This window comes from Nyctereutes procyonoides, unplaced genomic scaffold, assembly GCF_905146905.1.
Source record: "Nyctereutes procyonoides isolate TBG_1078 unplaced genomic scaffold, NYPRO_anot_genome, whole genome shotgun sequence".
Taxonomy (NCBI): domain Eukaryota; kingdom Metazoa; phylum Chordata; class Mammalia; order Carnivora; family Canidae; genus Nyctereutes; species Nyctereutes procyonoides.
Window position 1 is genome coordinate 12,961,497 of NW_026575033.1, and position 26,984 is coordinate 12,988,480.

The following is a 26,984-nucleotide window of genomic DNA, read 5'->3' on the forward strand; positions in this document are numbered from 1 at the left end:
AAGAGTAGGGCAGGGAACTGTTGTTATAAGCTGCATAAAAATAAAAAGAAAAAAAATATTTTATCATCACTTTAAACTTAACTTTGTTAGTTACAGCACATATTTACAGCATTTCAGTCTGTAGAACTCTTTTTGAAGCAAGCTTTGCAGCATTTCCAAATTTTCAGATTAATCCTTTGCGAATTTTCATCCTTTTGATGATAAAAATGTTGAAAAGAAATAAAACTGTGAGTAAACTCTGTGGGATGTTGTTAGTCACCTTCTCTCAGTGGACATCTCCTATTAATCAATGTTGCAAACATCTGTCAGTGTTTGACAGTAAGAACCAGTAAATTTTTGTTTAATCAATGACTACTCTTAAAATATAGCTTTCCAGCATCAAATATGCAAGCAGACAGTATGTGACATATAGTATATATAGTATATATATATATATATATATATATATATATATATCCTACTTTTCTTCTTTTTTGACCCCAAGAATATCACAAGGAGCTCTGGCAATTGTCAAAATGGCTACACAGAGAGATTCCTAGACTCCTATTGTATTCCTAGGTAAGATACACAACACAATAAAAATAATGTGAGGCTAGTTGGGCAGCCTTATGTTATGAATCCATGTTGTTTCCCCCTTACATTCTCTTCCTCGGCGCTGATGTAATTTTATTAAGCCATTATATACCTTCAGTCCTGAGTCTATTATTTATGAAATCCAAATTTTCTTCCCCTTTAAAATTAAGAAAATGTTCATTCTTCAAACATCATATTTTCCATGATCTCTCAAAGTAACTGATGGATGTTTCATGATCATAACTGTAAATTCTTTTGCTCAGCCTCTCTTGGAGATGATGAATTTCAAATGGCATGCAGACTCCTGATGTGCTTTCCTCTTGCAGTAATTAGAAACCCAAGTTCAAGAATAGTCTGAGGATAGATACAATACAGGGCAAGAGGTAACAGACTCAAAAATGCTGGTGACAGTAAAATCAAGGAGACCCAACAGGTGTAGTGGATTCAGGAAGTCAGAGACTTGAAATAATCAGAGTCTATGACCTCAGAATACAGTGTTGATTTCCATATCAACTTTGTCATGTTGGGGTAATAAACTGATTTTAGAAATATATTTCTTTATATAAGTAAATTTAATCAATTAGATTTTATTGATTTATCAGAATACAGTGTTGATTTCCATATCAACTTTGTCATGTTGGGGTAATAAACTGATTTTAGAAATATATTTCTTTATATAAGTAAATTTAATCAATTAGATTTTATTGAGTGCCCGTACCTACAACACAACTAACATATGCAGTTTATAATCTTGGATTTTATTACATATAGATATAGTTATTTCTTTTTAAAAAAAATTTTCTTTATTTAGTTGAGGGAGAGAGAGAATGAGCTGGAGGGAGGGGCAGAGGGAAAGGGAGAAGCAGACTTGATGCTGAGAGTCAGCCTGATATGGGGCTGGATCCCAGGACTCTGGGATCATGACCTGAGTGGAAGGCAGACACTTAACCAACTGAGCCACCCAGGTGCCCCCATATAAATACAGTTCTGCTGAGGAAGCTCAGAATCATACATGGTTTGGTATCTTGATAAATTCATGATCTGCCGGGTGGCTGCAAAGTGTAATGTCTAACAGGGGTAAAACGGTTGTTTTAATTGGGTGAAGTGGGCCAGGAGTAGGAAAGCTCATGGCCTTTAGCGAACATTTGCCCCAGCCAAATCCCTGTCAGGAGAGATGAAGCATGGTCCTGCCAGATTCTCTGTGATTTCAAAAGAAGTTAGAAATTCAGAATTTTGCGTGAAATTTCCTGATTTTTAAGGTTGTCTCAAATTTTTTTTTTTTTAAGTATGACAAAGACCAAACAAATCTTTTCTATGGATTTTGAGTCCATAACCTCTGACCTACAGCATCTGGGTCATCTGCAAGCCTTGCGAGAGTCATGACCCCAAAGCCTCCAGTGTGTCTGGTCCATCATGACCTGCCTGAAGTTCTCCATCAGGGCTGGAGTCCTCACCAGGTTTCACCTCTCTCTGCAGTGCTGCTCACAGACCATGGGATTTCCCCACATGAAGTGATTACAGAAGTTGGAGACAAAGATTTCTTTTTTTTTTTTTAAGATTTTATTTATTTATTTGAGAGAGAGAGCAAGCAGGAGAGACAGCGAGCACAAGTGAGGGGGAGCAATAGAGGGAGAGGGAGAAGCAGGCACCCCGCTGAGCAGGGAGCCTGATGCAGGGCTCAATCCCTGGATCCCAGGATCATGGCCTAAGCTGAAGGCAGATGCTTAGCCAACTGAGCCACCCAGGTGCCCCCAGAGAAGTGGATTTTTGAGCATAATGCTCCCTAATGTATGGATTTGGTAGTGAGTGCCAGGTGTTACATCCTGCAATATTAAATACATAATTGGGTATCCACTTAAACTGATTTTATTCAATGACGTAAATAGGTTTTTGTCAAGTCATTAGATAATCTACTTGATCATAGAGAATGTTCATACCCTGCCCCCACTCCCAGGCCTGGGACAGAAGGTTTACTTTTGGGAGAATTTGAAAGAGAGGGAGGTGGAACTTTGGGGTACTACATCGAGCAAAGAGCAGGGGGTGAGTCACAGAGATGAACAGAGGGGCTCAAGTGGAATTGTATCTACAAACTCCTCATCACCTCTTCACTCTGTAAGCAGATAGCATCTCTTTTTCTCCCTTCTTTGAAAGACTTTGAATGGCTCCCAAAGTATAGCTCTCATTCACTGATTTTCAGATGATCCCCTAATGAAATGTCTGGCTTCCTGGCCAATCAGCTTTGGGTATGGCTTGCTCTTTTTTTTTTTTAATTTTTTTTTATTTATTTATGATAGAGAGAGAGAGAGAGAGAGACGCAGAGACACAGGCAGAGGGAGAAGCAGGCTCCATGCACCAGGAGCCTGATGTGGGATTCGATCCCGGGTCTCCAGGATCGCGCCCTGGGCCAAAGGCAGGCGCCAAACCGCTGCGCCACCCAGGGATCCCTGGCTTGCTCTTTATAAGGTGATCCCATACGTTTTTAAGTATTACCAGTTTTTAAGTATTTTTCTCTTAAATATGAATAGACAGCCAAGCATCAAAAAATATTTGAAGAAAGCGCTCAACATGAAACAGAATAAAATAAATAAACAGGAAAAGCAAACCAGGAAAAACAGATTGTGCAGGAAATTAAATATACACACACTGAAAAAAAACAATATTAAAGAAATTCTTGGACATTAACAATATGATTGTAATTTAGTAAAAAATTTGAAGGGGAAAGTAAGGGAAATGACTGCAAAGTAATGCAAAATGACAAAGAAATGGAAGTATTAAAGGCAGGGGAAAAAGATTGAAAAAATCAAGTACAACAGTTCAACATTAGACTAAGAGAAGTTCCAAAAAGAAAAATATGGAAGCAGAGGGCAGGAAATTATTAAAGAAATAATATAAGAATATGCCCCAGGACTAAACGTGAGCCTTCAGCTTTAAAGATCCTACTGAATTCCTAGAACAATGAATGCAGTTATGTAGGGATTTAGAAAGCTTACCTTCAATGTAATCTGTCCTAAGACGCTAATGGAAAGTATGCACCAGCAAAATTACAGAGCAAATAATAGGAAGAAATTGGATCCAAAAGAGTATGGTTCCAATTCATGAAAAACAGAGAAAAATCTTAGGACAAGAGCAGCTCTAGACAGCATTTTATCCAGATGGAACCAGGAAGATGGAAAGGTCTAGCAGAGCAGGTGAAGGAAGTACTCAATAGAACAGGTGGTGTGGTGGTGAATAAGATGGAGAATCACGAAAGCAGTAAAACACATGGAGTATTTTACAAGTTTAATGAGGTGCTTATTTATTTGAGGGTAAGTAAAGAGCTTTCTGAAAAAGAGGGTGGAGTGGGGAGAGGATGTTATTAGTGTCGTATTTGGCTTTGCAATGAACAATTTTTATATAAGAACCTTGATGTAAATACAAACAGACATTTGGGAGGATAAGGGAAGAAAATTGGGAAATGTGAAAGAACTATCTTTGCATCAACATGATGCATTATTAAATTTTGAAATTAATTAAGAATATGATGGTAATTACTAGAAAAAAAAAAACCCAGCTAAAAGTTAAATGTGGTCATCTGCAGGGTGCAGGAGAGGGAGTTTGAGAGGGAGTGGAGAAAATACTATTTCATGGCAAGCCTTTGGTACAATTTGACTTTAAATTACATGAATGAATTTATGTAATTAAAATAAGTTTTTAAAAAAAACCTGTACCGCTGACTAATGCTTATAGATTCTGAAATGCATCTGTGTATTTTGGGGGGCAGGTAAATTAGTAGAGGGGCTCAGAGAGTTAGCTGACTTTCCTATGGCTGCCAGGGGTTGGAACTGGGATCTGCTTTCCTGAACATTCCCAATGTACATTCCATGATTCCAGGCTGCCTCCGACCCGGCACAGTTTCATCCGCAGGTGTGCTACTGAATGCCTACACCAAGAGTAAGTTCCCTCCTTGTCCACATATTAGCCTCTGAAATGGAGAAGAATGTGAGCCCTAAATTCTCATCAATGGCTTCTACCTTCATTAACATCTAGAGACTCACCAGGACTCATATTTAAAAAGAAAAACTCCAAACCGTATCTATCTGTTCCACTTCTTATTGCTATGTAATACCGACGGTGGGTGGGTAAGGATCAAGGAAGACGTCCTTGTAGTCATTTAAGCTTTGGGAGGGCTGGGCTCTGGCATGATTGGCAGTCGGTGCAGACAAGCACCTCCAAGGGAATCAACTAGAAGGAAGTGGTGTCACGCAGTTTCACTTGTGTCCGATCAGTCACCACCGCCAGAGTCCAGAGGAGGGAACACAGACCCCTCCGGGGAGGCGTGGCAAGGTCACGGTTGTAGAGGACCCTGGGGGAAGTTCCAGCTTTCAAAACCGAGAGCTGCCACAGCTTTGCTGGCTTTCGCTCACAGTGCTCTGTCTCAGGTGTCTTTTTCCATCACCTCTGGACCTGCACATCTTTCCACAGATGGCCTGGAAATTACCTCCTACGTGAAGACCTCTCCACACAAAGGAGTCTTTCTTTTCCCTGAAGCCCCATTGTATTTCTTTTAAAAAACTCCTCTCAAAAAAAAAAAAATGATAATAATAAATTAAAAAAAAACTCCTTCTGGTGGCCCTTTCATTTTCAATCTTGTGTCACGATCGTTCTGCATACCTGGGCTCTGATCCCATGCTGTACGCTCTGCGTCCCTTGCCCGACGTGTAAATACTTGTTCAGTGAAATAACGGTCACACGATAACACAAATAATAGTTATGAAAAAGCGCCTTTCGGTTCAGGGCTCTTATTTTATTTTCCTTTGCAATTCTAATTTCTGAAAAATGGGAGGAAGCAAACAATCTCTCAGGAGGAGTTACAGCAGAAACTGTGTGTTTATTGCTCATCTGTGAGAAACGAGGGAGAGGGGGAATAAAAAATATGGCATTTAGAATTTGATTAAAAAGCTTCTTTTCCTTTCATGTTTAATCGCCTTTAAATTTTCCCTTTCGTCATGAGGTGGGGGGAGGTGGTTAGATCAATTGGGTATTACTGCCCTAGTTCCTCCTCCTGGAAACATCCTTGCAGCTGTGTGCCACATTTGGCCTTAACTCACCCCCTGCCCCTCCCTCACTGTCTTCCAGTGGTGCGGAAGGTTCTGCTGTTGTGCCTTAGGAACTTTTTTCTTCTGCCTCTCCTCCCTGCCTAGAATGTTCTCCCCATCCCACCTGATGCCTCAATCCATAGAACCAGCATCCTCACCTGTTTTAAGCCTATGCTCAGAAGCCACCTTCTTGAATGAGGCATGGCCTGACCACCCCATCTAAAACCGCTTCTCCTAGAGACCTGGCCTTTGGGGGAGTAGAGACCTACTTCCTGACTCCAGAAGTACTTCCTGGAGGGGGGTCTAGTGGAAGAAGAGCTCCCTAAATTTATAGGTACTGCAAATGAAATGTGTGGAGAAGGATTTTAGGGGTTTGGTTTTTAGCTTCAGAAGAGAAGATCCTATAAGAGCAATTAAAAAACAAAATACAATAAGCAAACAAAATCCCTCTGGCATAATAGTGGCTGTTGAAAATACAATCTTTGATTTCCTACACCATCCCCAGACAGAAGCTAGAGATTTAGCAGTTGCTTGACACTGTAGGGCCAAGTGTTAATTTATATCCCTTGAAGAACATTTATAAATGAATCTGACCAATGCTCAAGGAGAGCAGCTTTTATATGGCAGGGTGTGTGTGCAGATAAAGGATAATCTTTGAGGATCACAAAGGGAGTCTGTAAAAAAATTTCCATAGACACAGAAATGGGGCAGAAAGATGAAGTGTCTTCCTGAGCTGAGGCCAGAAGCTAATCTGCTTGGGTTAATCCCATTCTCTGATTCTGATTTTCTGGGGGTGCAGAGGGGAGTATGCCTTTGCTTGATTTGTTATTTACTATGGATTAGGGTATTTTAAATTCTGTGAGGGTAGATGTTAATGGAAATGATTCTTGCTCAGTGAGAACACATATGGATTTTGCCCTACAAAGATTAAAATGAAGATTAACACCACAACATATTTAACGACAAAATAATGAAAGATTCTTGTGAGCACCACCAAGAAAATGCGTCTCCTGTCCTTGGCACTCAGGCTGTCTTTTTTTGTTCTTTTGTTCTGTATTTTCTGTATCGCTTATTACCTTTTAACATTCTTTATAGTAAGTAGTGTCTATTATTACTTTCACTGATTATTGTCTCTTCTGCTAAAATAGAAGCTCCACGAGGGCAAAGCTTTTTGTTCGGTTTGTTTACTATGGTCTCCCTAAGTACTAAAACTGTGCCAGGTGGGTAGATGCTCCATAAATACTTGCGGAATGAAAATATCCCTTAACTTGGACTGGTGACTTTCAAATAGTTGGAACTTGACCCACAGTAAGAAAGTTGACACATTCACAACTGAAATGAAAGTTTCATGAAGCAGTGCTTACCTATCCTTACTATACACAGCGCACTCTGATAATTTCTAGGTAGTTCTATCCTACTTGGATTTTCAAAGTTGATGTGGCTGCTCCTAACCTGATGTCATGACTGGAATCTGCCATGAAAAACTGTGATTTAAGACCGTGTAGAAACTGCCAGCACATAAGGCAAATGGGAAAGAGGGAAGGAAAGTGTGGGCAATTACTTTCTACTGCTAGCTACTCCATAAAACATACATATGTATATATGTCTTCCCTGAGACAGGGCACCAGGACAGGACTGCCTCGCCTTTCCTATTTATCAGCTCCCTCCACCACCTCCTCTTGTCTGTGTAAAAATATTGACAATATATTGAAATATGGCAATGTTTTGAAACAGTCAACTTCCAGCAACCAAACGCAACTGCTGATTTGGTTCCAAGGAAGTCCTGGTGAACAGGCTTTATTGAATCCTGCTCTTCACCTTATGTATTATTTGGAAACACATAGAAGTGGCTGTCATGGTCGCTGTAATGCCTGATTAACACTCCATGGTGTCGCATGGCAGTTTATTAAGCTGTTCCCCAAATGTTCAACAAAAACAACAAAAAAAACAAAAACAAAATATCATATCCACATACGTATGTATAAAAACATAACAAAAATAAAAATAAAAGCATAACATATACATATATATGTTTTAAATATATTTACGTGCATATATATACATATGTATGTGTGTGTGTATATATGTGTATATGTGTGTGTGTATTATATATATATATATATATATATATATATATATATATATATATTTCCCCCCCCCCCCGAGAAGGAGAGAGAGAATCTTAAGCAGGCTCTATGCTGGGCCCTGACACGGGGCCTGATCTCATGTCCCTGAGATCATGACCTGAGCCGAAATCAAGAGTCGGACACTTAACCAACTGAGCCACCCAAGTGCCCCTCCACAAAACATATTTTATATTTCTGTAATTTTACTTTGTCTGACAATGCAGAAGCCCTCGCATGCTTACGTGTCACTTTTTCTTTAGGTAGGAAGGGTTGTCTACTGCAAGGGGAATTGAGTTATTTCGAAAGCAAACAGCCGTAAATGAGCCTGTGAACTGATAAATGATCTTAAAGCCTCAGAGAGAGTGAGTCAGTTGGCATCTGCTGTTGATAATTTTGAGCAGGAGAATTAGGTGAGGAGGCAGAGGTAAAACATTTAGAAAGTAAAGCTGACTATTATGAGAAAAATGCTTTGCTCAATTTTGTTGAAACTGGAGAGCAGCTGTTTCAGGAGGGTATTATAGAATTACATTGGTGATTTTAGTGATAGATGTTGACTGAAAGGGTTCCAGCTGATGGATGAACCACAGGATGCTTTTGCTGACCGTATGATAAACTTCCTTATCTGAATTCTTTATCTTCTTGTCTCTTTTTCTCATTTTGCCTGATGTCTCCCGACTTGTTCCCTCACCATTCTCATTTTGTTGCTGTTAGAAAAACAGAGATATAAAATTCAGGGGTTGGAACTCCTCTGTGTCTTTGAGAACATGGTGATTAATGAACTAGGTGGATTCTGGTCACAAGCCGGATATCTTGTTAACAACCTACCATCAGTGACTTGCACAGATTTTTATGGCAGCATGATTTAGTATTAAATAAATGAATTAACTGAGGTTGATTAGTTCTATACAGATAAATGAAGCAAGAAGCTTAATCTCTGATTTATTGATATATTTACTCTGAGTTATGAAATATTTTTTACTTCATTTGAAGGAAGTTTACACTTAAAAACAAATGAATATGGCCTTTTATGGAAACTACTTTGGAAAAATCCAGACAAAATGATTATAGATAACAACATTCCAAAATCACACCATGATTTAAAAACTCAGCCTTGGCCTTTGTCTTGCCTAACTGTAAAAGCATACCTTTACCTGAGTGAGGTCGTACAGAATCTCAAATTTGAGTATATGTGCATCTAGGAATTCCGTATTTGCAAATTATCAAACCCAACTAAAACTAGGTTAAGGGAGAAAAAAGATTGTATTAGAAGGACATGGATAATTCAAAGAATTGGAAAACAACTCCAGGGACTTCAGGGATTGGATTTGCAGGTAATTATTACCATTGTGGGGGGGGGGCAACCTCTCTCTCTCTCTCCTCCCCCCCCCATCCCCACCCCTCCTTCGTGCGTGCATGCAATTCTTGTCTTTTTTTACAGAGGGGGTCATCCCATGCCAACAAGTCTAGATTTATTCCAGAGGCAGGATAGACCGTTGCCTCTACTACAGCAGAAAAATTTCAGGGAGGATCTCTCATTGGTCTGCCTTGGGTTATTCATCTTAAAGTTGAAACTGACTCTTGTCCCATGTCTATTTATTCTGTATATATACATAAATTAGGTAGTACTGCACATGTGTTATCTGTAGCTGACTATAATTTATTAAAATTATTGATGATCATTTGTAGCTAACAAATAACTTTTTCCATTTAATCTCTTAGTCATGGATTATTTCAATGAATCCTTATTGTTGTCCCTTTAGATCGTTTCACCTCATCTAGGGACTATGTCTGGCACACAGTAGCTACTCAATAAGTATTTGCCTGAAAGAATAAATAAATAATCTCATTGTGAGATGTTCAGGTTGTTTCTATTCAACTCTCGTTGGTAAAGAGTATACGGTCTTCGTGAAGAGAGACTAATTTATGAAGAACCATGACAAAGTATGGTATCTGACTACGTATGTTCAGGGTGTGGTAGGAAAGGAATGTCTACATGCATCTGGGAAGCCAAACAAATCTTCACAGAGGATATGAGAATGGAGCCAAATTTGGAAGGAGCGGACACTTACAGAGTAACTGGGGAAAATAGCACCAAGAGTAAGCAGGGTTAATTATGGACTCTTTTTGAAGAAACACAGCTAGAACAGAAGGCAGGGAAGGCTATAAGATAATGAAGGAAAAGTAGAACGTCATTTCAGGATTGATGGATTGTCATCCAAGGGACAGCCCTGTGTGAGAGCTTTCAAGAAATTGACTCCTCTATGGTAAAAGAGCTGGGTTGGGAAGTGATGAGATATGAAACTCATTTGGGTGTGAAAGTGTACTAGTTCTTCCTCTTAACTTTCGAGAGGCATGAGGCTTGGTGCTCAGAGTTGAAATTCTACATATTGACTTTGCTAAGAAGTCTGCAGTAAAGGCAAACAAGGTCAGCTGCTGTCTGCTTCCATACATCTGTCTGACTGGGTGTCAGGGGAGGTGGATGTGAGGCTCTGGGTGTAGGTTGGGGCCCAGATGATGGAGACAGGTCCTGGATGACATTTGGAGAGCTGTGCACAGAGACTACTGGTTACGGTATTCTTGTGCATAAAAAATTATAGATGGCTTTGTTTTGGAAATTATTCTTGTACTCTTTTAGATGGTTGTTTGTAAAGGCTGCTTGAAATTCTGTCTGAAAGAACTGCAGTTTATAATCTACAGAGTTGTGCTGATAGAAATAAGATGGTTAACTTGGTCTACAAACAGGAACATTGGGTAGTTGGCATACTTGTGTAACAGCTCAAGGTGGCAGTGACTGAAGAAAGTCCTTGGGCATGTAATAGAGATTTGAAATTTGTTTAGTCCTTTGACCTTTCTTAAAAGAATGTATCTTCAATTTAGAACCAGACAACACCTTGAGGTCTCTTTTTTGGTAGGGAGTAGACACAAATTAGCTGTTTGAATTATTTTTTGCATATGGGCTGCATTTCGGTTCTTTAACTATTGGTCTCAATTTAATTAAGATTATTTGTAGGATTAAATTAATCCTTTAAGAATTATTCCATTTCATTTAAAGAAAAATCTAAGGAATGATAGCCAAAAGAAACCCTTTTCAGTGTAACCTCTGAAATGTATTTGAATGATGGTTAACATCATCCATGTCTTCTCCAGCTTTCCATTCATCCACTCAGCCACCAACCAGGCATCTTCCCTGAGGTATCAGACCCACAACCCAAACAGAACTTGATCACTCTCGTTCACCAATCCCTTACTGGTTGCTTTCTATGTTGTCCTTGATTCTTTCCCTGCCTTGAAAGTCATGTATAATTCAGCAGCAAGTTTAGCTGATTCCACCTTCAATGATAGCCTAAATCTGGCCACTTCTCACTATCTCCTTTGGACCAAACCAACATCATCTTTTGCCTGGACCAACACAATAACTGCCTAACTGGTTCCCTTGCTCCTGTCTTGCCCTCCTGGAGTCAGTTTGCCACATAGCAGCCAGTGATCTTTTAAAAATCATAAATTACATTGCTACCACACTTGAATAAATAAACTTACCCAGCCAGGCCAGTCACAATTATAAGTGCTTTTTATATACTGACATATTTATTTATTTATTTATTTATTTATTTATTTATTTATTTATTTATTTATTTTATACTGACATATTTAATCCCCATAAGAATATGAATGTGAGGGATCCCTGGGTGGCGCAGCGGTTTGGCGCCTGCCTTTGGCCCAGGGCGCGATCCTGGAGACCCGGGATCGAATCCCACATCGGGCTTCCGGTGCATGGAGCCTGCTTCTCCCTCTGCCTGTGTCTCTGCCTCTCTCTCTCTGTGACTATCATAAATAAATAAAAATTAAAAAAAAAAAAGAATATGAATGTGCTATTCTTGTCCTTATTATATATATTATATATATTATATATATATTATTGGGATTTATATATATATTATATTGGGATTCTGTTGGGATGATGGGGAATCTAGGAATCAGTTTGAGGAGGATATATAACTTCCAATGTTGAATCTTCCAATCCATAAACATGGTATCTCCCCTATCCAAACTTGTACCAGAGGTCTTAGCTTAAACAATAAAGAAATAATACAACAAAAGGCAGAATTGAAAATTAAATACGGTATCTTTCTCCTTTTTCTATTTCTTCTTCAGCCACTTTGGTAATTTGTGTATTTCCAGGAATTTGTTCATTTCATCTAGGTTATCTTATTTGTTGGCATACAACTTTTATGGTATTCTCTGTTAATTCTCCTATTATGGAAGTAGATATACAGAAAAGATCAGTAGTAATATCCCTACTTTTGTTTCTGATTTTAGTAATTTGAGTCTTCTGTTTTTCTTAGTCTAGATAACTTGTCAGATAATTGCCTAGATATCTTGTCTATCTTGTTTATATCTACTCTAATCTTTATTATTTCCCTTTTTCTGCCAGCTGTAGGCTTATTTCGCTCTTTTTTTTTTCTGTTTTCTTAAGGTGGAAGGTTAAGTTCTTGACTTGAGGTATTTCTTTTTTAATGTGGTCACTTACAGGTATAAAATTTCCTCTAAGTGCTACTTTTGTTGCATCCCAAAAGTCTTGGCATGTTGTGGTTTGATTTTTATTTTTCTCTGAGTATTTTCTAATGTTCCCTGTGATTTCTCCTTTGACCCCCTCATTTTTAAGAATGTGTTCTTTAATTTCCACATATTTGTGAATGCTACTGATTTTTCATTTCACTGTGGTTAGAGAAGATACTTTTAAAATTTGTTAAGGATCTCTTTAGGAGCTGCCTGCCTCCTTTACTTTCTATATGGTTTGCCACATTCTTGCCAGACCTCAGGCTTTTAAAATTTATTAAGAATTCTTTTGGGGGGGCAGCCCGGGTGGCTTAGCGGTTTAGCGCCTTCAGCCCAGGGCCTGATCCTGGAGGCCCGGGATCGAGTCCCATGTCAGGCTCCCTGCATGGAGCATGCTTCTCCCTCTGCCTGTGTCTCTGCCCGCCCCCCCTTTGTGTGTGTCTCTTGTGAATAAATAAATAAAATCTTAAAAAAAGAAAAAAAGAATTCTTTTGGGTCCTCACATATGGTCAATTCTGGGGAATGTCTCATGCACTCTTGAGAAAAATGTCTATCTGTTCTTGTTGGGTGGGCTGTTCTGTATGTCCGTTAGTTCTGATTTATAGTAATGTCCAAGGCTTCTGTTTTCTTGTTGACCTGCTGTCTAGATTTTCTAGCCACTATTGAAAGTGGAGTATTGAAGTCTGCAACAATTATTATTGAATTATGTATCTCTCCTTCAGTTCTATCAATTTTTGCTTTATTAACTTTGTTCTCCTGTTGGTGTGCATATAACTGTTATAAATTCTTGATGGACTGACCCTCTTCCCATAGGTCATGTTTTTCTCTGTCTCTTGCAACAATTTTTTAAAAGATTTTATTTATTTATTCATGAGAGACACACAGAGAGAGGCAGAGACATAGGCAGAGGCAGAAGAAGACTCCCTGCAGGGAGCCCGATGTGGGACTAGATCCCATATGCTGGGATCATGACCTGAGCCAAAAGCAGACACTCAACCACTGAGCCACCCAGGCATCCTTCTTGCAATAATTTTTGACTTAAAAGTATAGTTTGACTATATTAGTATGGCTACCCCATCTCTCTTTTGGTTCATTAAATATTGTGTGTTTGATCTCCAATTCTTTCAAGGATTTTTGCATATATATTTCAGGGATATTTGGTTTCTAATTTTCTTATATTTTTTTGGCAGATTTTTGTATCACTGTTATACTAATTTCACAGATTGAATTGAGAATAGTCTGTCTTCTATTTTCTAAATGAGTTTTTGTGGAATTGGTGGGGTTTTTTTTTCCCCTTAAATGTTTGCTAGAACTCACTAGTGAGATTATCTGGGTTTACAATTTTCTTTATTGAAAGATTTTTGATCATGAATTTGATTTCTTTGCCTGATATAGATAAATTATGAGTTTCTTTATCTTCTTTGAGTAGTTGTATTTTTCATGGAATTTGTGCATTTTATGACTACATTGTCAAATTTTTTTCATAAAGTTGCTCATAATATTTTCTTTTTATCCTGCTAGTGTCTGAATATTTGCAGGGTTAACTCCTGTTTTCTTATATTGTTATTTGTATTTTTTAGATTTTTTTCTTCCTAAGCCATAGTAGGTTTGTAACAATTTTATTACTATCTCAAAGAAACAACATTGCTTTTGTTAATTTTCTCTACTGATTTTCTATTTCATTCATTTTAGCTTTTATCTTTATTATGTCCTTGCTTCTAATTACTCTGGTTTTAATTTGCTCTTCTGTTTTCTAACTTCTAAAGGTGGAAATTTTGGTCCTTGAGCTTTAGATCACTCTTTTTTTGTAATATTAAAATTTAAAGCAATGAATTTCCCCTTAAGTTCTGTTTTAGCTGCACCTTACAAATTTCAATTTGATGGTTTTACTATCTTTCAGTTTGGAATGTTTTCTAATGCCCCTTTTGATCTATTCTTTGACCTATAGGTTATTCAGAGGTTTATGTTTACTTTGCAAATATTTGGTGGATTTTCTAGAAATATTTTTTTATTTTTAAATTTATTTCCATTCTGATCACAGTACATTCTTTTTAAGATTTTAACATATTGAACTTCTTGAAATTTATTTTATGGTCCAGGATATGGTTTATATTCATAAACATGTCATGTATACCTGAAAATACTGTTTAGTGTAGTGTTGATATAAATGTCAATGAGGGCTGGTTTATAGTATTCTTTTGGCAGTCTGTGTACTTACTGATGTTATTTGCTATTCAATCAATTAGTGAGAGAAGAGTTGAAATCTCCAACAGTAATTCTTGATTTATTTATTTTTAAAATTCTCTGAGTTTTTGTTTTGTGTATTTTAAAGCTCTGATATCATTGCACTTAGAATTATATCTTCTTGATGAATATGACCATTTTTTGTTTTTAGATCATTTTTAATTATTAGAAAAAAATTTTGAGATATAATGGATATATAGCATTATATTAATTTCAGGTGTTCAATATTTGTATGTATTGCAAAATGATCAACACAGTAAGTCTAGTTAACACCATCACCATACCAAACTGAATTGTTTTTGATCATGAAAGTGGAGAATAAGAATGATAGCCTTTCCTGGGAGCACAGCTGCATTCTACGTCAGCCCAAGCCTGCTCTCCACAGGATGGTTCACCTGAGCCCTTAGCCTGAGCAGTAGCTATCCTTTCTCCAGGCAGCCTGTAAAACTCAGCCAGCTTGTGAGAGTTCAGCTCCGGGAATGGATCCTAACTTGTTTGAATTCATCATAGTGATATCATTCTTCTTGACAATGATTGGTTCAGTACCTGGTCTTGGCCAATCAGAGCAATTTTTACTGGTAAAGGGTTGGCCAAGCAAACCAAATCATTATGAAATGTCCATCCTTGTCTCTGTAACCCTTCTTGTTTTGAAGTCTATTTCATTAGTGATAGACCCATGCCAGCTTTTTTATGATTGCCATTTCCATGATATATCTTTTCCCATCCTTTTTCTTTTAATCTGTCTAACCTATCTGAGGCTTTATGCTTGAAGTGTGTTTCTTTTACACAGAACATAGTTGGAACGTACTTTTCAAAATCTAGTTTAATGGTATCTGTCTTTTAGTAGTCATTTTTTGTCTATTTTTATTTGAGTAATTATTAGTAGGATTGATATTTATGCTTATCATCTTGCTGTTTGTTTTCTATTTATCTCATCGGTTTTATTTGTTTCTTTCTTTAGGGATCCTTAAAAAAATTGTATTTTTCAGTATTTCACTTTTGTTATTCTATTGACTTTTAAGGTAAATGTTTAATATATTTTTGTGGTTTCTCTAAAGATTATTCATCGTGATCTAGGTAGATCCTAGTTTACATAGAATTAATATTGTTAATCACACTTGATAAAATTTTCATTTTTATATTGCTGCCTTTTGCCTTCTCAGCTCTGCAATTCTACCATGTGTTGCTTGCTTGGGTTTCATTTTCCTCACCCAGATCTGGAAACTGAACCAAGGCAGGATGCTGAAATGGACATGAAGTCCACTTCCTATGTTTTCCTTCCCTCACTATTTTCAAACTGCCCAATTTGTGTGAAACTTTCCATTGGGCTCTGTGAAGGATACAAATAAGTAAATGACAAGGAGTTATTTAGTGTGAAAGGGAATGTTTATATGTGCTATAGAATTCAGAGCATTTCAGCTGACTTCTAAGCTTTAGTGATACTAGCTGATTGGCAGAAAGGAATAGGAGATTGATTTTTTTCCCCTTGTTTTTTCAGAATGTAGATTTCACATTCAACACTGAGGCTGGAAGAGTGAAGGATATCACACACCAGTGTCTTATGTCCCAAAATGGATCACTAGTACATTTTGAGACAATACAGTATTATTCTCAGAGGCCAAATTCCTTCTAATTTATTTTCTTAATGGTGTGTGCCTAAAAGCTCTCTGTCTTTCAAGGTCTCAGAAATAAAATACAACCAGGATATCTTATGAAAGAGTTTTCCTATTCTGGACCAGAAAAATGTTTGCTGCTGTCCCAAACTCTGATCTGGTTCTTACTTCCAGCCTTCATTCCTCCATATATATTTATTATACTTATTCTGCACCCAGACATTTTTAGAATCTGAGATAAAAGACCCAGTCAGTGCCTTGAAAATACCTACAATTAAGTGAATGCAAGACAATTTGGTGAAGATCTTTGACAGAGGCCAGCCATGGAGACACATGGAATGGACACCCAAGGGCAGAGAGAGGGAAGAAGTCAGGGAGGACTTCTCAGAAGGGTGATGCTTGAGCTGAGGTTTGAAGTGAGGTGAAGCTGGAGGTACCAGGGATAGGAAAACTTGGGAGAGCTGCACCTATGAAGGCATGAAAGCCTAGGGGATTTCAGACCTTTGTGGAAGGTTCAATGTGCCTAGGACTCAGGATCTGAAGCAGAGAACAACAGAGAACAGTTAGGCAGAGATTATTTAGATCATGGCTTTCAGATAACCATCATGGACAGTTCAGCAGGGTCATCTGTGCAGCTCCTATGAGCTATTTTCCTTTCTTTAATTTTAAGGTTTTTTTCTTACCTCTAAAGCAATACATGTATATGGTAGGAAATGAAAAAATATAGATAAGCAAATTTAAGAGAATTATACCACCCACAATCCTGCTACAAACCTCTTTTAACAACTTATAAATAATTCCAGATTTTTATGTATGGTTTTTCTTTAATTGAAAAAAAAAAAACACTGTTAAACTCTACGTACTACTTTGTAACCTGCTTTTCTGTTCAGTCGGTATTTTAGAAATAGTTTTGCCATGTTAATGGATGTTCTTCTGCATTATTTGTAATATCTGAATGGTAGTATATCTTTAGTAATACCATAATGTGTTAAAACTGCATATATGAGTGTGAATATATTTGAATATTGGGCATTTCTATCATTTTTAGTATTTTGCAATCAGAAATAGTATGAAGGTGAACATTCTTATGCACACCCGTAATTACTTCCCTGAGTCCTTGTCAATAGCTTTATTAAATCTCAATCTTGAAATGACAGTTTTGAAATGTAAGATTAACACACCTGGAATAATTAGAAAGCAATGCAAAAAACCAAATATAACCATTTTCCCCTTAATCATCCTTTGTTGTTGCTACGCTCTAAGTGGTGACCCTCCTACACCTGGCCTTATAGTAGTCGATTACTTAAATCTACCATCTGAAAATGGAATGAAGATGAATGAAGCAGGGTTCAGTTCAGTTCAACAGACACTGGGGCTTCCACGTGCCAGGGAGGGGACGAGGGAACACACAGGGAGCATAGTCTGGGCAGGGAGGCATCATTACCTACAGTAGGTGATCCAAGAGAGGTATGGCTGAGACTCAGAGGGCACCCAGAAGAGGGATGCACAGCCCTCAATGTGGGTAGGATGTGGCAGGCAGGATGTGGTGGGAGTTGGTGAACTTCCTGGAGCAGATGCCCCTCATGGGATAACCACCAAGTTGAGTTGCTATGGTGAACAGTCAAGTAACTGATAAATAGGGGGCTGGGGGTGAGTGCTTAAGGCAAGTGATATCCAAGACACTTTCTATATTAGTTTGGGTTCCCCAGAGAAAGTTCACCCTTCCTTCCCCTTTTTGTTCTCTTCAGCTCCTCAAAGCATTGGATGATGCCAACCCGCCTTGATGAGGGTGACCATTACTCAGCCTATCAATTCAAATGCTAATCTCTTCCAGAAAGACCCTCATAGACACACCCAGAGATACTGTTGTTAAGGTTTGCTTGATTAACATTTGTTAAGTGGAGCACAGTGCTGTTTGGTGAGCCTCAGTTCAACAACGGAGAACTTGATATTGAAAAATTTGTGACTCACAGGTCCTGAAGGAGGTATACGGCCCTTAAGGGGCCACTTGGCGGGATCAGGCAGAGCACAGACAAAGATAGAGGCAGGATCTAAATATAGGCCTTTATTAAGGTTCCTAGGTTAGGGCCAGACTGGTCAATTCAAATAAAAAAAAACAGATTCTGGTAAGTCCCAGGAGGGTCTATGGAAAGAGCCTATAGGTAGAGGGGACGGAGGGGGCTTGTGGATCACAAGCGCTATTCAGGAGGTCATGTCAGGATCTTACATTTGCCTGTGACCCTGCAGCTGCTGTCTAGGGCATGCACACGTAGGAGGGGCTAGTGTCAGTTTAAGGTCCCTTAAGTCCCTTGGCCCAACAAAATGGATGCTGAGGCAGCATTACTGTGGTGACTGTGCAGCTTAGCTAAACCCTTGACAAATGTTTGACCAGCTATCTGGGGAGTCCCTCAGCCCAATCAAGTTGACACATAAAATTAATCATCAACTTCCCAATGCTGCAAATTTACACTTCTCTAAAATAATCAACTACTTCATAGACACTTTTACTTGCATCCTATTATGTCATCTTCATCATGTCGCTGCAAGAGAACACCTTCTATTCCTATTTGTACTGAAGTAACTGAGGTTCACACTGCTAATGGATGCAGGAGTTTTGATCCAAACCTAAATCTCTTCTAATCCAATCCCTTGATGGTATCACTACATAACTTGGCTGTATTTGAGCTGAATTCCATAGCAGGTGGTATTCTATGCTTTATGGGCTAAGCCTTCCTTTTTTGGCCTGCTCATCCTTTAGGTAGAGAAGGAATAAGCATTCATGGAGACCTTCCCATGTTCTAACTCTGTGTTAGGTGTTCTATGTAAATTATTTAGTCCTCATAACATCCCTGTGGGAGACACAAGGAAGTCAGCCTCACCTGACCAGGTTATGTAACACGGTTAAAGGCACACACAAAAAAGTAACGGAGCAGGAATTTTATCTGACATTAAAGACTGTGTGTACACTACCATGTGGCCAGGGCATTCATTTCCTCGCCAGACCTCCTCTGCGTGGGGTCAAAGTATCCAAGGTTAGAGGAATGGTCCATTAGTGTAGGCCATTCTGTTGTATGACTCCCACTTCAGCTACCTGCCAAACTGGCCCAGATTAGGAAGTTCTCGGGTTGCTTTCACTCCTGCCTGGCTTCTTAGATTCTCCATCACGGTATTTGTTCTATTGAGCATGTCTGTTAAATTTAGGACATGAGTGTCTATGGGCCTCAATGGACCTAGTTAAGAAAATGCTGTGGTCTAATATCCTGAGGACTAGCCTAAGCTGCTCCCTTTTTTTTCTGCTTAACTGTTAAATGACATTGATGAGATTTCTTGACAATGGTGAAGAGACTGATCAGGTGGTACAGGTGAGGAAAATAGAGGTGGGAGACATCACAGAGCCAGCAACCTAGCCCGACTGAGCTCCAGTTTTCTTGAACCACGTGGGCAAATGCCACTATTCTTCTGATTCACTTTTTATTCTTCATTTCCTTTTTAGCATATGGGTAGCTGCTTCAGGTCATGAAAAAAAATATATTCAGTGGAATGAAACACAGTAGATATTTACTAAGAAACTAAAAATGAAAGTTAGATGTAAACTGTTTTATTCCACTGAAATATTTGGCTGAACTCGTAAGAACGGTGATGAGATCATTCTTGGACACCTGCACTGAAATGAACCATGAGAAGAATATTTAGGAGAAATGAAGAGGATATCTGATCTGAGTGAATGAGCTTCTTAGGCCCAGGGAGTGGGATGAAATTGGCATGATCATTTTGGAGTATATGAGTCAAACAGAGAATTGGAATGGGGTTTTCAGGGAGGTTACATTAGGGGAGTAAAAGGCTGATAAACAACACTTGTATTTGTAGAAAAATAAGGGGAGTAAATCAACAAATTCTAAAGTGAAGAGAAACTTGATTCAAGCAAGGTAGGAAAAACCCTGCAATCCTCACTAGTCTTTGTAAATAAAAGGAAAACAAGTAAAAATAAGATACCAGAAGTCAGTTGGATTTTACGGGAGTATAAAGTTAATCTTAAGGAAGCAAAGCCCATTTCATTGATGTAGGAAACTCCCAGCTGAGTGCTAACAATGGACATCTGATCTCCCTGAGGCTGTACGTGGGTGATTCTTGCTCTTGGCTTGTACCTTGCACCTGGTGAGAAAACCTCTGAGTTCCAGAGGATGGGCCAAGGTTAGATATTGGAGCTGGTCCTTTAATTTATTGTGCTGATTCTTCTTAGGGAAGAACAAAGATTGTGCGAATATGTGTTAGAATTTTAGCTGTGAGACATGCACACTAAATATTAAAATGACTCCAACAATTTGAGTCAACTCGAAAACTCCCAGTCTCTTAGGATAAAAATAAATATAATCCTGTTTAGAAAGTCCTGGTGTGATCATAATGTAGGATTGGTTCCTTTCATGAGGCCTATTAATGAAAAATTACAAAATCCAAAGTCAATTAAGTAGTAAGATATTATAACAAATTCTTATTTCATTAACGTTTCAAAGTATGAATAATCACTTTGCATTCAAGACAAGAAATGGACATTTTCCGCTGGCTACCGAAAAACAATGTAAACAATTCCGGTCATGGTAGCAGCTCACTGCGGGCTGACCTAACTCTGAAAATAATTTATTGTTTCCAGGTGACTGTTAAACACTGTGGGGTTATTCATTAGGTTAGGCTTGATGAGAAACAGATACCAATAGAGTTGGGGATTCAAAAATGTACTATATTTCTTCTCACAATCAGAGAAAATTTACCATGGATTTTCTCTTTATAGGCTCATGCCAAAATCTGGCATCTCTACAATACTTCTTTCCGCCCAACTCAGGGAGGCCAGGTATCCATTGCCCTAAGCTCCCACTGGATCAATCCTCGAAGAATGACCGACCATAGCATCAAAGAATGTCAAAAATCTCTTGACTTTGTACTAGGCTGGTTTGCCAAGCCCATATTTATTGATGGTGACTATCCTGAGAGCATGAAGAATAACCTGTCATCTCTTCTGCCTGTTTTTACTGAATCTGAGAAAAAATTCATCAAGGGAACAGCTGACTTTTTTGCTCTTTCTTTTGGACCAACTTTGAGTTTTCAACTCTTGGACCCTCACATGAAGTTCCACCAATTAGAATCTCCCAGCCTGAGGCACCTCCTTTCTTGGATTGACCTTGAATATAACCACCCTCAAATATTTATTGTGGAAAATGGCTGGTTTGTCTCAGGGACCACCAAGAGAGATGATGCCAAATATATGTATTACCTCAAAAAATTCATAATGGAAACCTTAAAAGGTAGGACTGGGGGTAAAATTCTAATTTCCTGCCAAAATCCACAGGAAAAACAATCCTTCAGATGATCTGTAATAAACTACATGAATTTATAGTTTTTATAGTTTTTAATCATAATGCAGAAAATCATTTTGGCAATGGCAGGAATGCACTTATGTAACATCTTTCTTATTTGGGGCCTTAAATGCATTTTTAAAACTCATTTTGTCAATGAGGAACTTAAATGCATTTTTAAAACTCATTTGTCAATGAGAAACTGGGTTATAATGTGTGAAGTAACCAGATTTTCAGTTACTACTCTAGATTTTTATTTTTTACTTTTTAAAAAGATGTTATTTATTTATTCATGAGAGACACAGAGAGACAGAGACATCGGCAGAGAGAGAAGCAGGCTCCCTGCAGGGAGCCCCATGGGACTCAATCCCAGGGCCCCAGGATCATGACCCAAGCCAAAGGCAGATGCTCAACCACTGAGACACCCAGGCACCCCACTACTCTAGATTTTCAGATGGTATTAAGGATTAAGTAAATCCCCTGATATCTAGATCTCTGTGTATATTTTTGGGTTCTTACTATTTGCACTGAATAAAATAATTTTTAAAGAAAAAGGAATGTCAACACTTTCTGAAGAAAACATTCCAGTGGTTGTGCTTTGAAAGGTTTTATTCATTTATTGCAGCAGACACAATGCTAGAATAGAAGATGAAGTAAGACATCTTCTCTGGCCCAAAGACCACCTAACAGAAATAAAAATATTTCAAGCAAAAAACATATTGGAGGCCATCCTATTTGTGAAGACACTCATTTCTGGAATTATCCAGGTGTGGCAGCTTTTCATTAGTAAAAAAGGTCATAGGTTTACCAAACACTAAGCATTATATGTAACTTATTTCCACATATAGTAAACCCCTCAAATGCTCTTGAATTGTGAGTGCCCAGCTAAGGGTCATGTTGTTTTCGTCCTTTCTTCTCTTTGCAGCCATCAGGCTGGATGGGGTGGACGTCATTGGATACACAGCGTGGTCCCTTATGGATGGCTTTGAGTGGCACAGAGGCTACAGCATCAGACGTGGACTCTTCTACGTGGACTTTCTAAGCCAGGATAAGAAACTGTTGCCAAAGTCTTCAGCCTTGTTCTACCAAAAGCTGATAGAGAAAAATGGCTTCCCTCCTTTACCTGAAAATCAGCCCCTAGAAGGGACATTTCCCTGTGACTTTGCTTGGGGAATTGTTGACAACTACATTCAAGTAAGTCAGCTGACAAAACCAATGAGCAGTCTCACCAAGCCCTATCACTAGTAAGTAGTGCTTCCTTCTTAGGTTATCATGGCACATTGTCCATTCTTCAGGCCAAAGGTGGATCCTTAATGAGCATAGTAAGGGCACAGCTTGGAATATTGCACCCTTCTTTCCAAAAGCCTTCCTAGCTTTATCTTGCTTTATCTTTATCTTGCTTTAAGCTTTATCTTAAATCAGCCCCAAAGGAAGAACAAATTTAAAATATATGACTACTTAAGATCTGAAAAAATAATAAAAAAGATAAAATACTCCCTTTTAACACAGTGGTTTTCACAGTGCTTTTTAAAAGCAGTTGGGTTCTTCCATAAACAAGATGTAACACAGTACCTCAGGTCTCAGTGGAGCCGCTGAGCTTGAGGCAGGAACATCAGGACATCTCTGTCCCCTCCGGAGGCAATAAAAACCCTTGCTCCAATGATTCATTGCTCAAAATTTCATTTCTGAAACTGGTCATTGAAGTGGTAAGGAAGTTCTTTCAAATGATCCAAATGGTCAGCCAATATTTATTGAGCACTTACTATTTAATTAATCAATATTATTTTTAACTTTCCAATCCTAAAGGGTTTCCTAGAGTTTGATGGAATATTTTAGTAGGCATTTATTGGATGTTTAGCATACAAAGCCCTATGTTAACTGCCGGGGGAGTTATGCTTCGTCGAGGGGAGTGCACACTGAGATGAGTATGGTTGACCCCTGCTTTCAAAAAGGCCTGTTGAGGGAAAATGCTGGATACACAAATAATATAATGGAGTGCACAGAGCAGGGTGCTAAGTGAGCAGGGTGGTGGTAGGGTGTTGCTGACCAATATGAATGTAGAGATCAAGACAGAGGCAGAGTTCGGTACCCATGCACAAGCAATGGTATTTAGCATGTTGGGTGCTTCTAGCCAATTCATTGCTTCAGTAGGAGAGGAAAAATAACTTTCCTTCTACCCTTCTGAGTTCTTAGCTGAGATCCCCTATAATTAGAGACAGGTTAACAAGAGGAAAGCAGGAGAACATGGGTGGCCCAGTGGTTGAGTGTCTGCCTTCGGCTCAGAGCTCAAGTCGTGATCCTAGGGGTCCTGGGATTGAGTCCTGAATCAGAATCTCTTCAGGGAGCTTGGCTTCTACCTCCGCCTATGTCTCTGTCTCTGTCTCTCTCTCTCTGTATCTCTCATAAATAAATAAATAAATAAATAAATAAATAAATAAATAAATAAAACCTTTAAAAATAAAAAAGAAAAGCAAACAGAAGTTTATTAATATGTGTAGCTTACATATACATGGGAGATACTCAGAGAAAAATGCATAAATACTTGAGGTGATTTAGGATTCGGGCTTACATACCATCTTAATAGAAAAGGCTGGGGTGGGATATGGGTCTCTTAGGGAAGAAGAAACAATTTTCAGGAAAGATGAATGGGCCCTTAGAAGAATAGATGGAAACCACAATAGTCTGTGACACAGTCCATCTGTGTGTTGTGGTGACCTCTGGTCTCCTTTTCTGTGACAAGACTCCACCTTCCCTGGGTAAGGAAACTCCTGGGAGGGGACTGATGACAACTGAGTTCCTTTCGGAGGATCTGTCTTCAGGCAGGTAAGGGGAGCTCAGAGAAAGCCTTTCCCTGCATTTGCTATAATTTTTGAGCCCTGCAACTCACAATAATCAGTATAGCAGAGGGGCATAATTTGGGATGGTAGGCCCTGAGTTCCCACAGTCACATTTTGGGGTGGCATATTCTGTTACCCTTCAGTTCCAAAGAAGTATTTAGAAGGATGCTCAGACCTGAGGAAAGATCTTTTAGTTGAAATGGGTTGCTGTTTTCTTGTAAGTATCAAAGGAAATTAATCAACACTATCCTGAATACATTTTTTTGCTGAGGTGTATAATTCTTAGGTCTTTCGCAGACCACAGTGAGTTTAAAGGGCAGTCTCAGATTCATATCCCTTCTTATATTTAAAAGGTGACTGCGAGACACAGATAGCAAGGATATCTGAGTGCAGGAACAATACTTGCAGCTCTGCCCTGTTGGTTTTGGGGGTTTCTTCCCTTCTCTTCTTTCCTTCCCCCTGAGTCTCTGTTCCTAGAACTTCCCTTTCTTAATTTCTCTCCTGTGAGATCTACAGTGGGGCTCAAATAGGCTGCTGGTGAGGAGGAAGGGGACAAGGGGACAAAGGGAGGGTGATGGGCTCCCCAGCCCTCCTTCCTCCCCTGCTGAGGGTAGCTTGGTCCCTGGTCTGTGTTCTCTCTCATGACCTTCTGCCCGGCCCCACTCCCTGCCCGGCCCTGTCCCCCTTGTCCCTGATGACTCGTGCTATGCCCTGACATCTGATAGCAGCCCATGCCCAGGCAGGTAATTCCCAGTTCAGTTTTACATGCAGTAAAGTTTCCGACAGCATCTCTGTGCAGACAGTGTGAACTCGGGGAGTTGCAAGACACTGCAGGGAGCCCCTTCCTTCCTGCTCTGTTCCTCATCCCTGGACTGTGTTTGTCTTGGGAGCTGGTAAGTAGTGAGCAAGTTTTAAGAGTACAACCTATTTCCTTGAGAGATCAGAGAAACTCTGGTCTGATGCAATAAGTCTGGCAGTGAAGAGGAAGGGAGATGGGGAGAGGATTGCTTTTTCTACTCCTTAAGGGCACTTGTTTTAGAATTTGATCTGATGCCAGCCACGCATCAGTCCTGGACCCTTCCTGAGGGGTTGCCCTGCCGTTTTACCTCTTCAGTTGCAGGGGGCGGGGTCTCCCCAGTCTCTCCTACACACAACCAGCCAAACACAAACTAACTCATTCTCAAACCCATGGTGGCTGAACATCTCCAGAAGCTCTCTAGTGGGAAAAGGTTGCAAATGCTTTTTTGTTCTTTTTTTCTTTTTACCTTGAGCACTGCATTGTTTTGGCAGTGCCCTTCCTAAGCTAACTTCCTAACTGGCAAATTGAAAACAAGTTTTTTGGTAGGGCAGTTCTGAGGAGTGTGTGTGTATGTTTTAATTTACAAGCTGTTCTCTATACTTTTAATACATTATGTTAAAGCCCTGAGAAGTAATTTTTAAACCTTTGAAATTCATCCTTTTCCCTCTTGGCTAGTATTTTAAACTCCTAATACAAATAAATTCCTAATATTAATCCTAAGAAACTTTAAAAAGAATATTCCAGTAAGAGTACCATCTGTCTGAAGTCTGACCTCTGGCTTGTTCACATGGACTGTCACGGTCACTGGACCTAATTTAACCAGGCAACAGGTTTGTTTTCTCATAACCATTCATGCTCATAGTAAACAGGGGTACAGAACCTGCTACATGCTGGGGTCATAGAGCTTCTCTAACATTGGCCACTATTAGGAGAAAGTTTCTTCTGTAATATACTACATATATATTTTATACCCAGTTCTTCTAAAAAGCTCCACTTTATTTTCCTTTTTTAAAAAAAAATTAAGAAAAGTCAAAAAAAAAAAAAGAAAGAAAAGTCAACAAATTAATGGAGGTTAGATAGAGTGATGCCTGAGTACTCATTTCTAGGTGTCTTGTATTTTTAAGAAATAGATTTCCCCCACCCCCAGAAATTATACCTTAGTCTCTCCTATTTGTTTGCAGATGGAGTGAATAAAAGCTCCTATTTTGGAAAAATTGTGGTAGAAACGTTACAAATTTAGTCAGCTCGGAGCTCTGTAAAAATAATCCAAAGAATTCCTTCAAGTCATGAACACTTTCACTTCAAAAGAGCATGCAAATATTTTCTCTTGCAAAGCTGAGGAAACAAGATTTGTGGGCGCATCACAGTGGAAAAGTACTTCTTACAGCATTCCCACAATACTAGGGGAAATGCACGTGTGGGTGATCTACAAGGGACAATTCTCCAGAGAAAGCAATTACCCTCTGACATGCTGGTTTTTATTACTTTCCTTTATAAACACAGCACTGACCCCTTCAAAGGAACAGCAGCTCAGGCTGGCAGAATGCAAAGAAACCTCTGCCAGAGATTCCAAACTGGAGTTTGAGCCCTGCTTGTATATGGAGGGTCAAACCAAGGGACTCATTCTAACAGACTGTTTTTGAAGAGAAAACTGGTTTAGTCAGTGAATCCTTAGGATGAGCTTCCAGTGTGTATTTTCCCCCATGGTTTCACATGGGGAGGGAACATTTTGTGATTTCCGTTTTATAATTTGTCCACTTTTCCTAAGTACCAATTTTCATTTCGGAGGGTAGTGTATCAGATGATCGAAAG

General features: G+C 39.0%; 1 protein-coding gene across 1 annotated transcript in view; it reads left to right on the top strand.

Annotated features, from left to right (window-relative positions):
* KL (klotho) overlaps positions 1 to 26,984 on the top strand; it is a 46,758-nt gene that overhangs the window by 14,701 nt on the left and 5,073 nt on the right. The window contains exons 2-3 of the mRNA XM_055317463.1: positions 20,975 to 21,485; positions 22,462 to 22,730. Of these exons, the coding sequence (XP_055173438.1) occupies positions 21,077 to 21,485; positions 22,462 to 22,730 (678 nt within the window). The 5' untranslated portion in view covers positions 20,975 to 21,076. The remainder of the gene's footprint in view (positions 1 to 20,974; positions 21,486 to 22,461; positions 22,731 to 26,984) is intronic.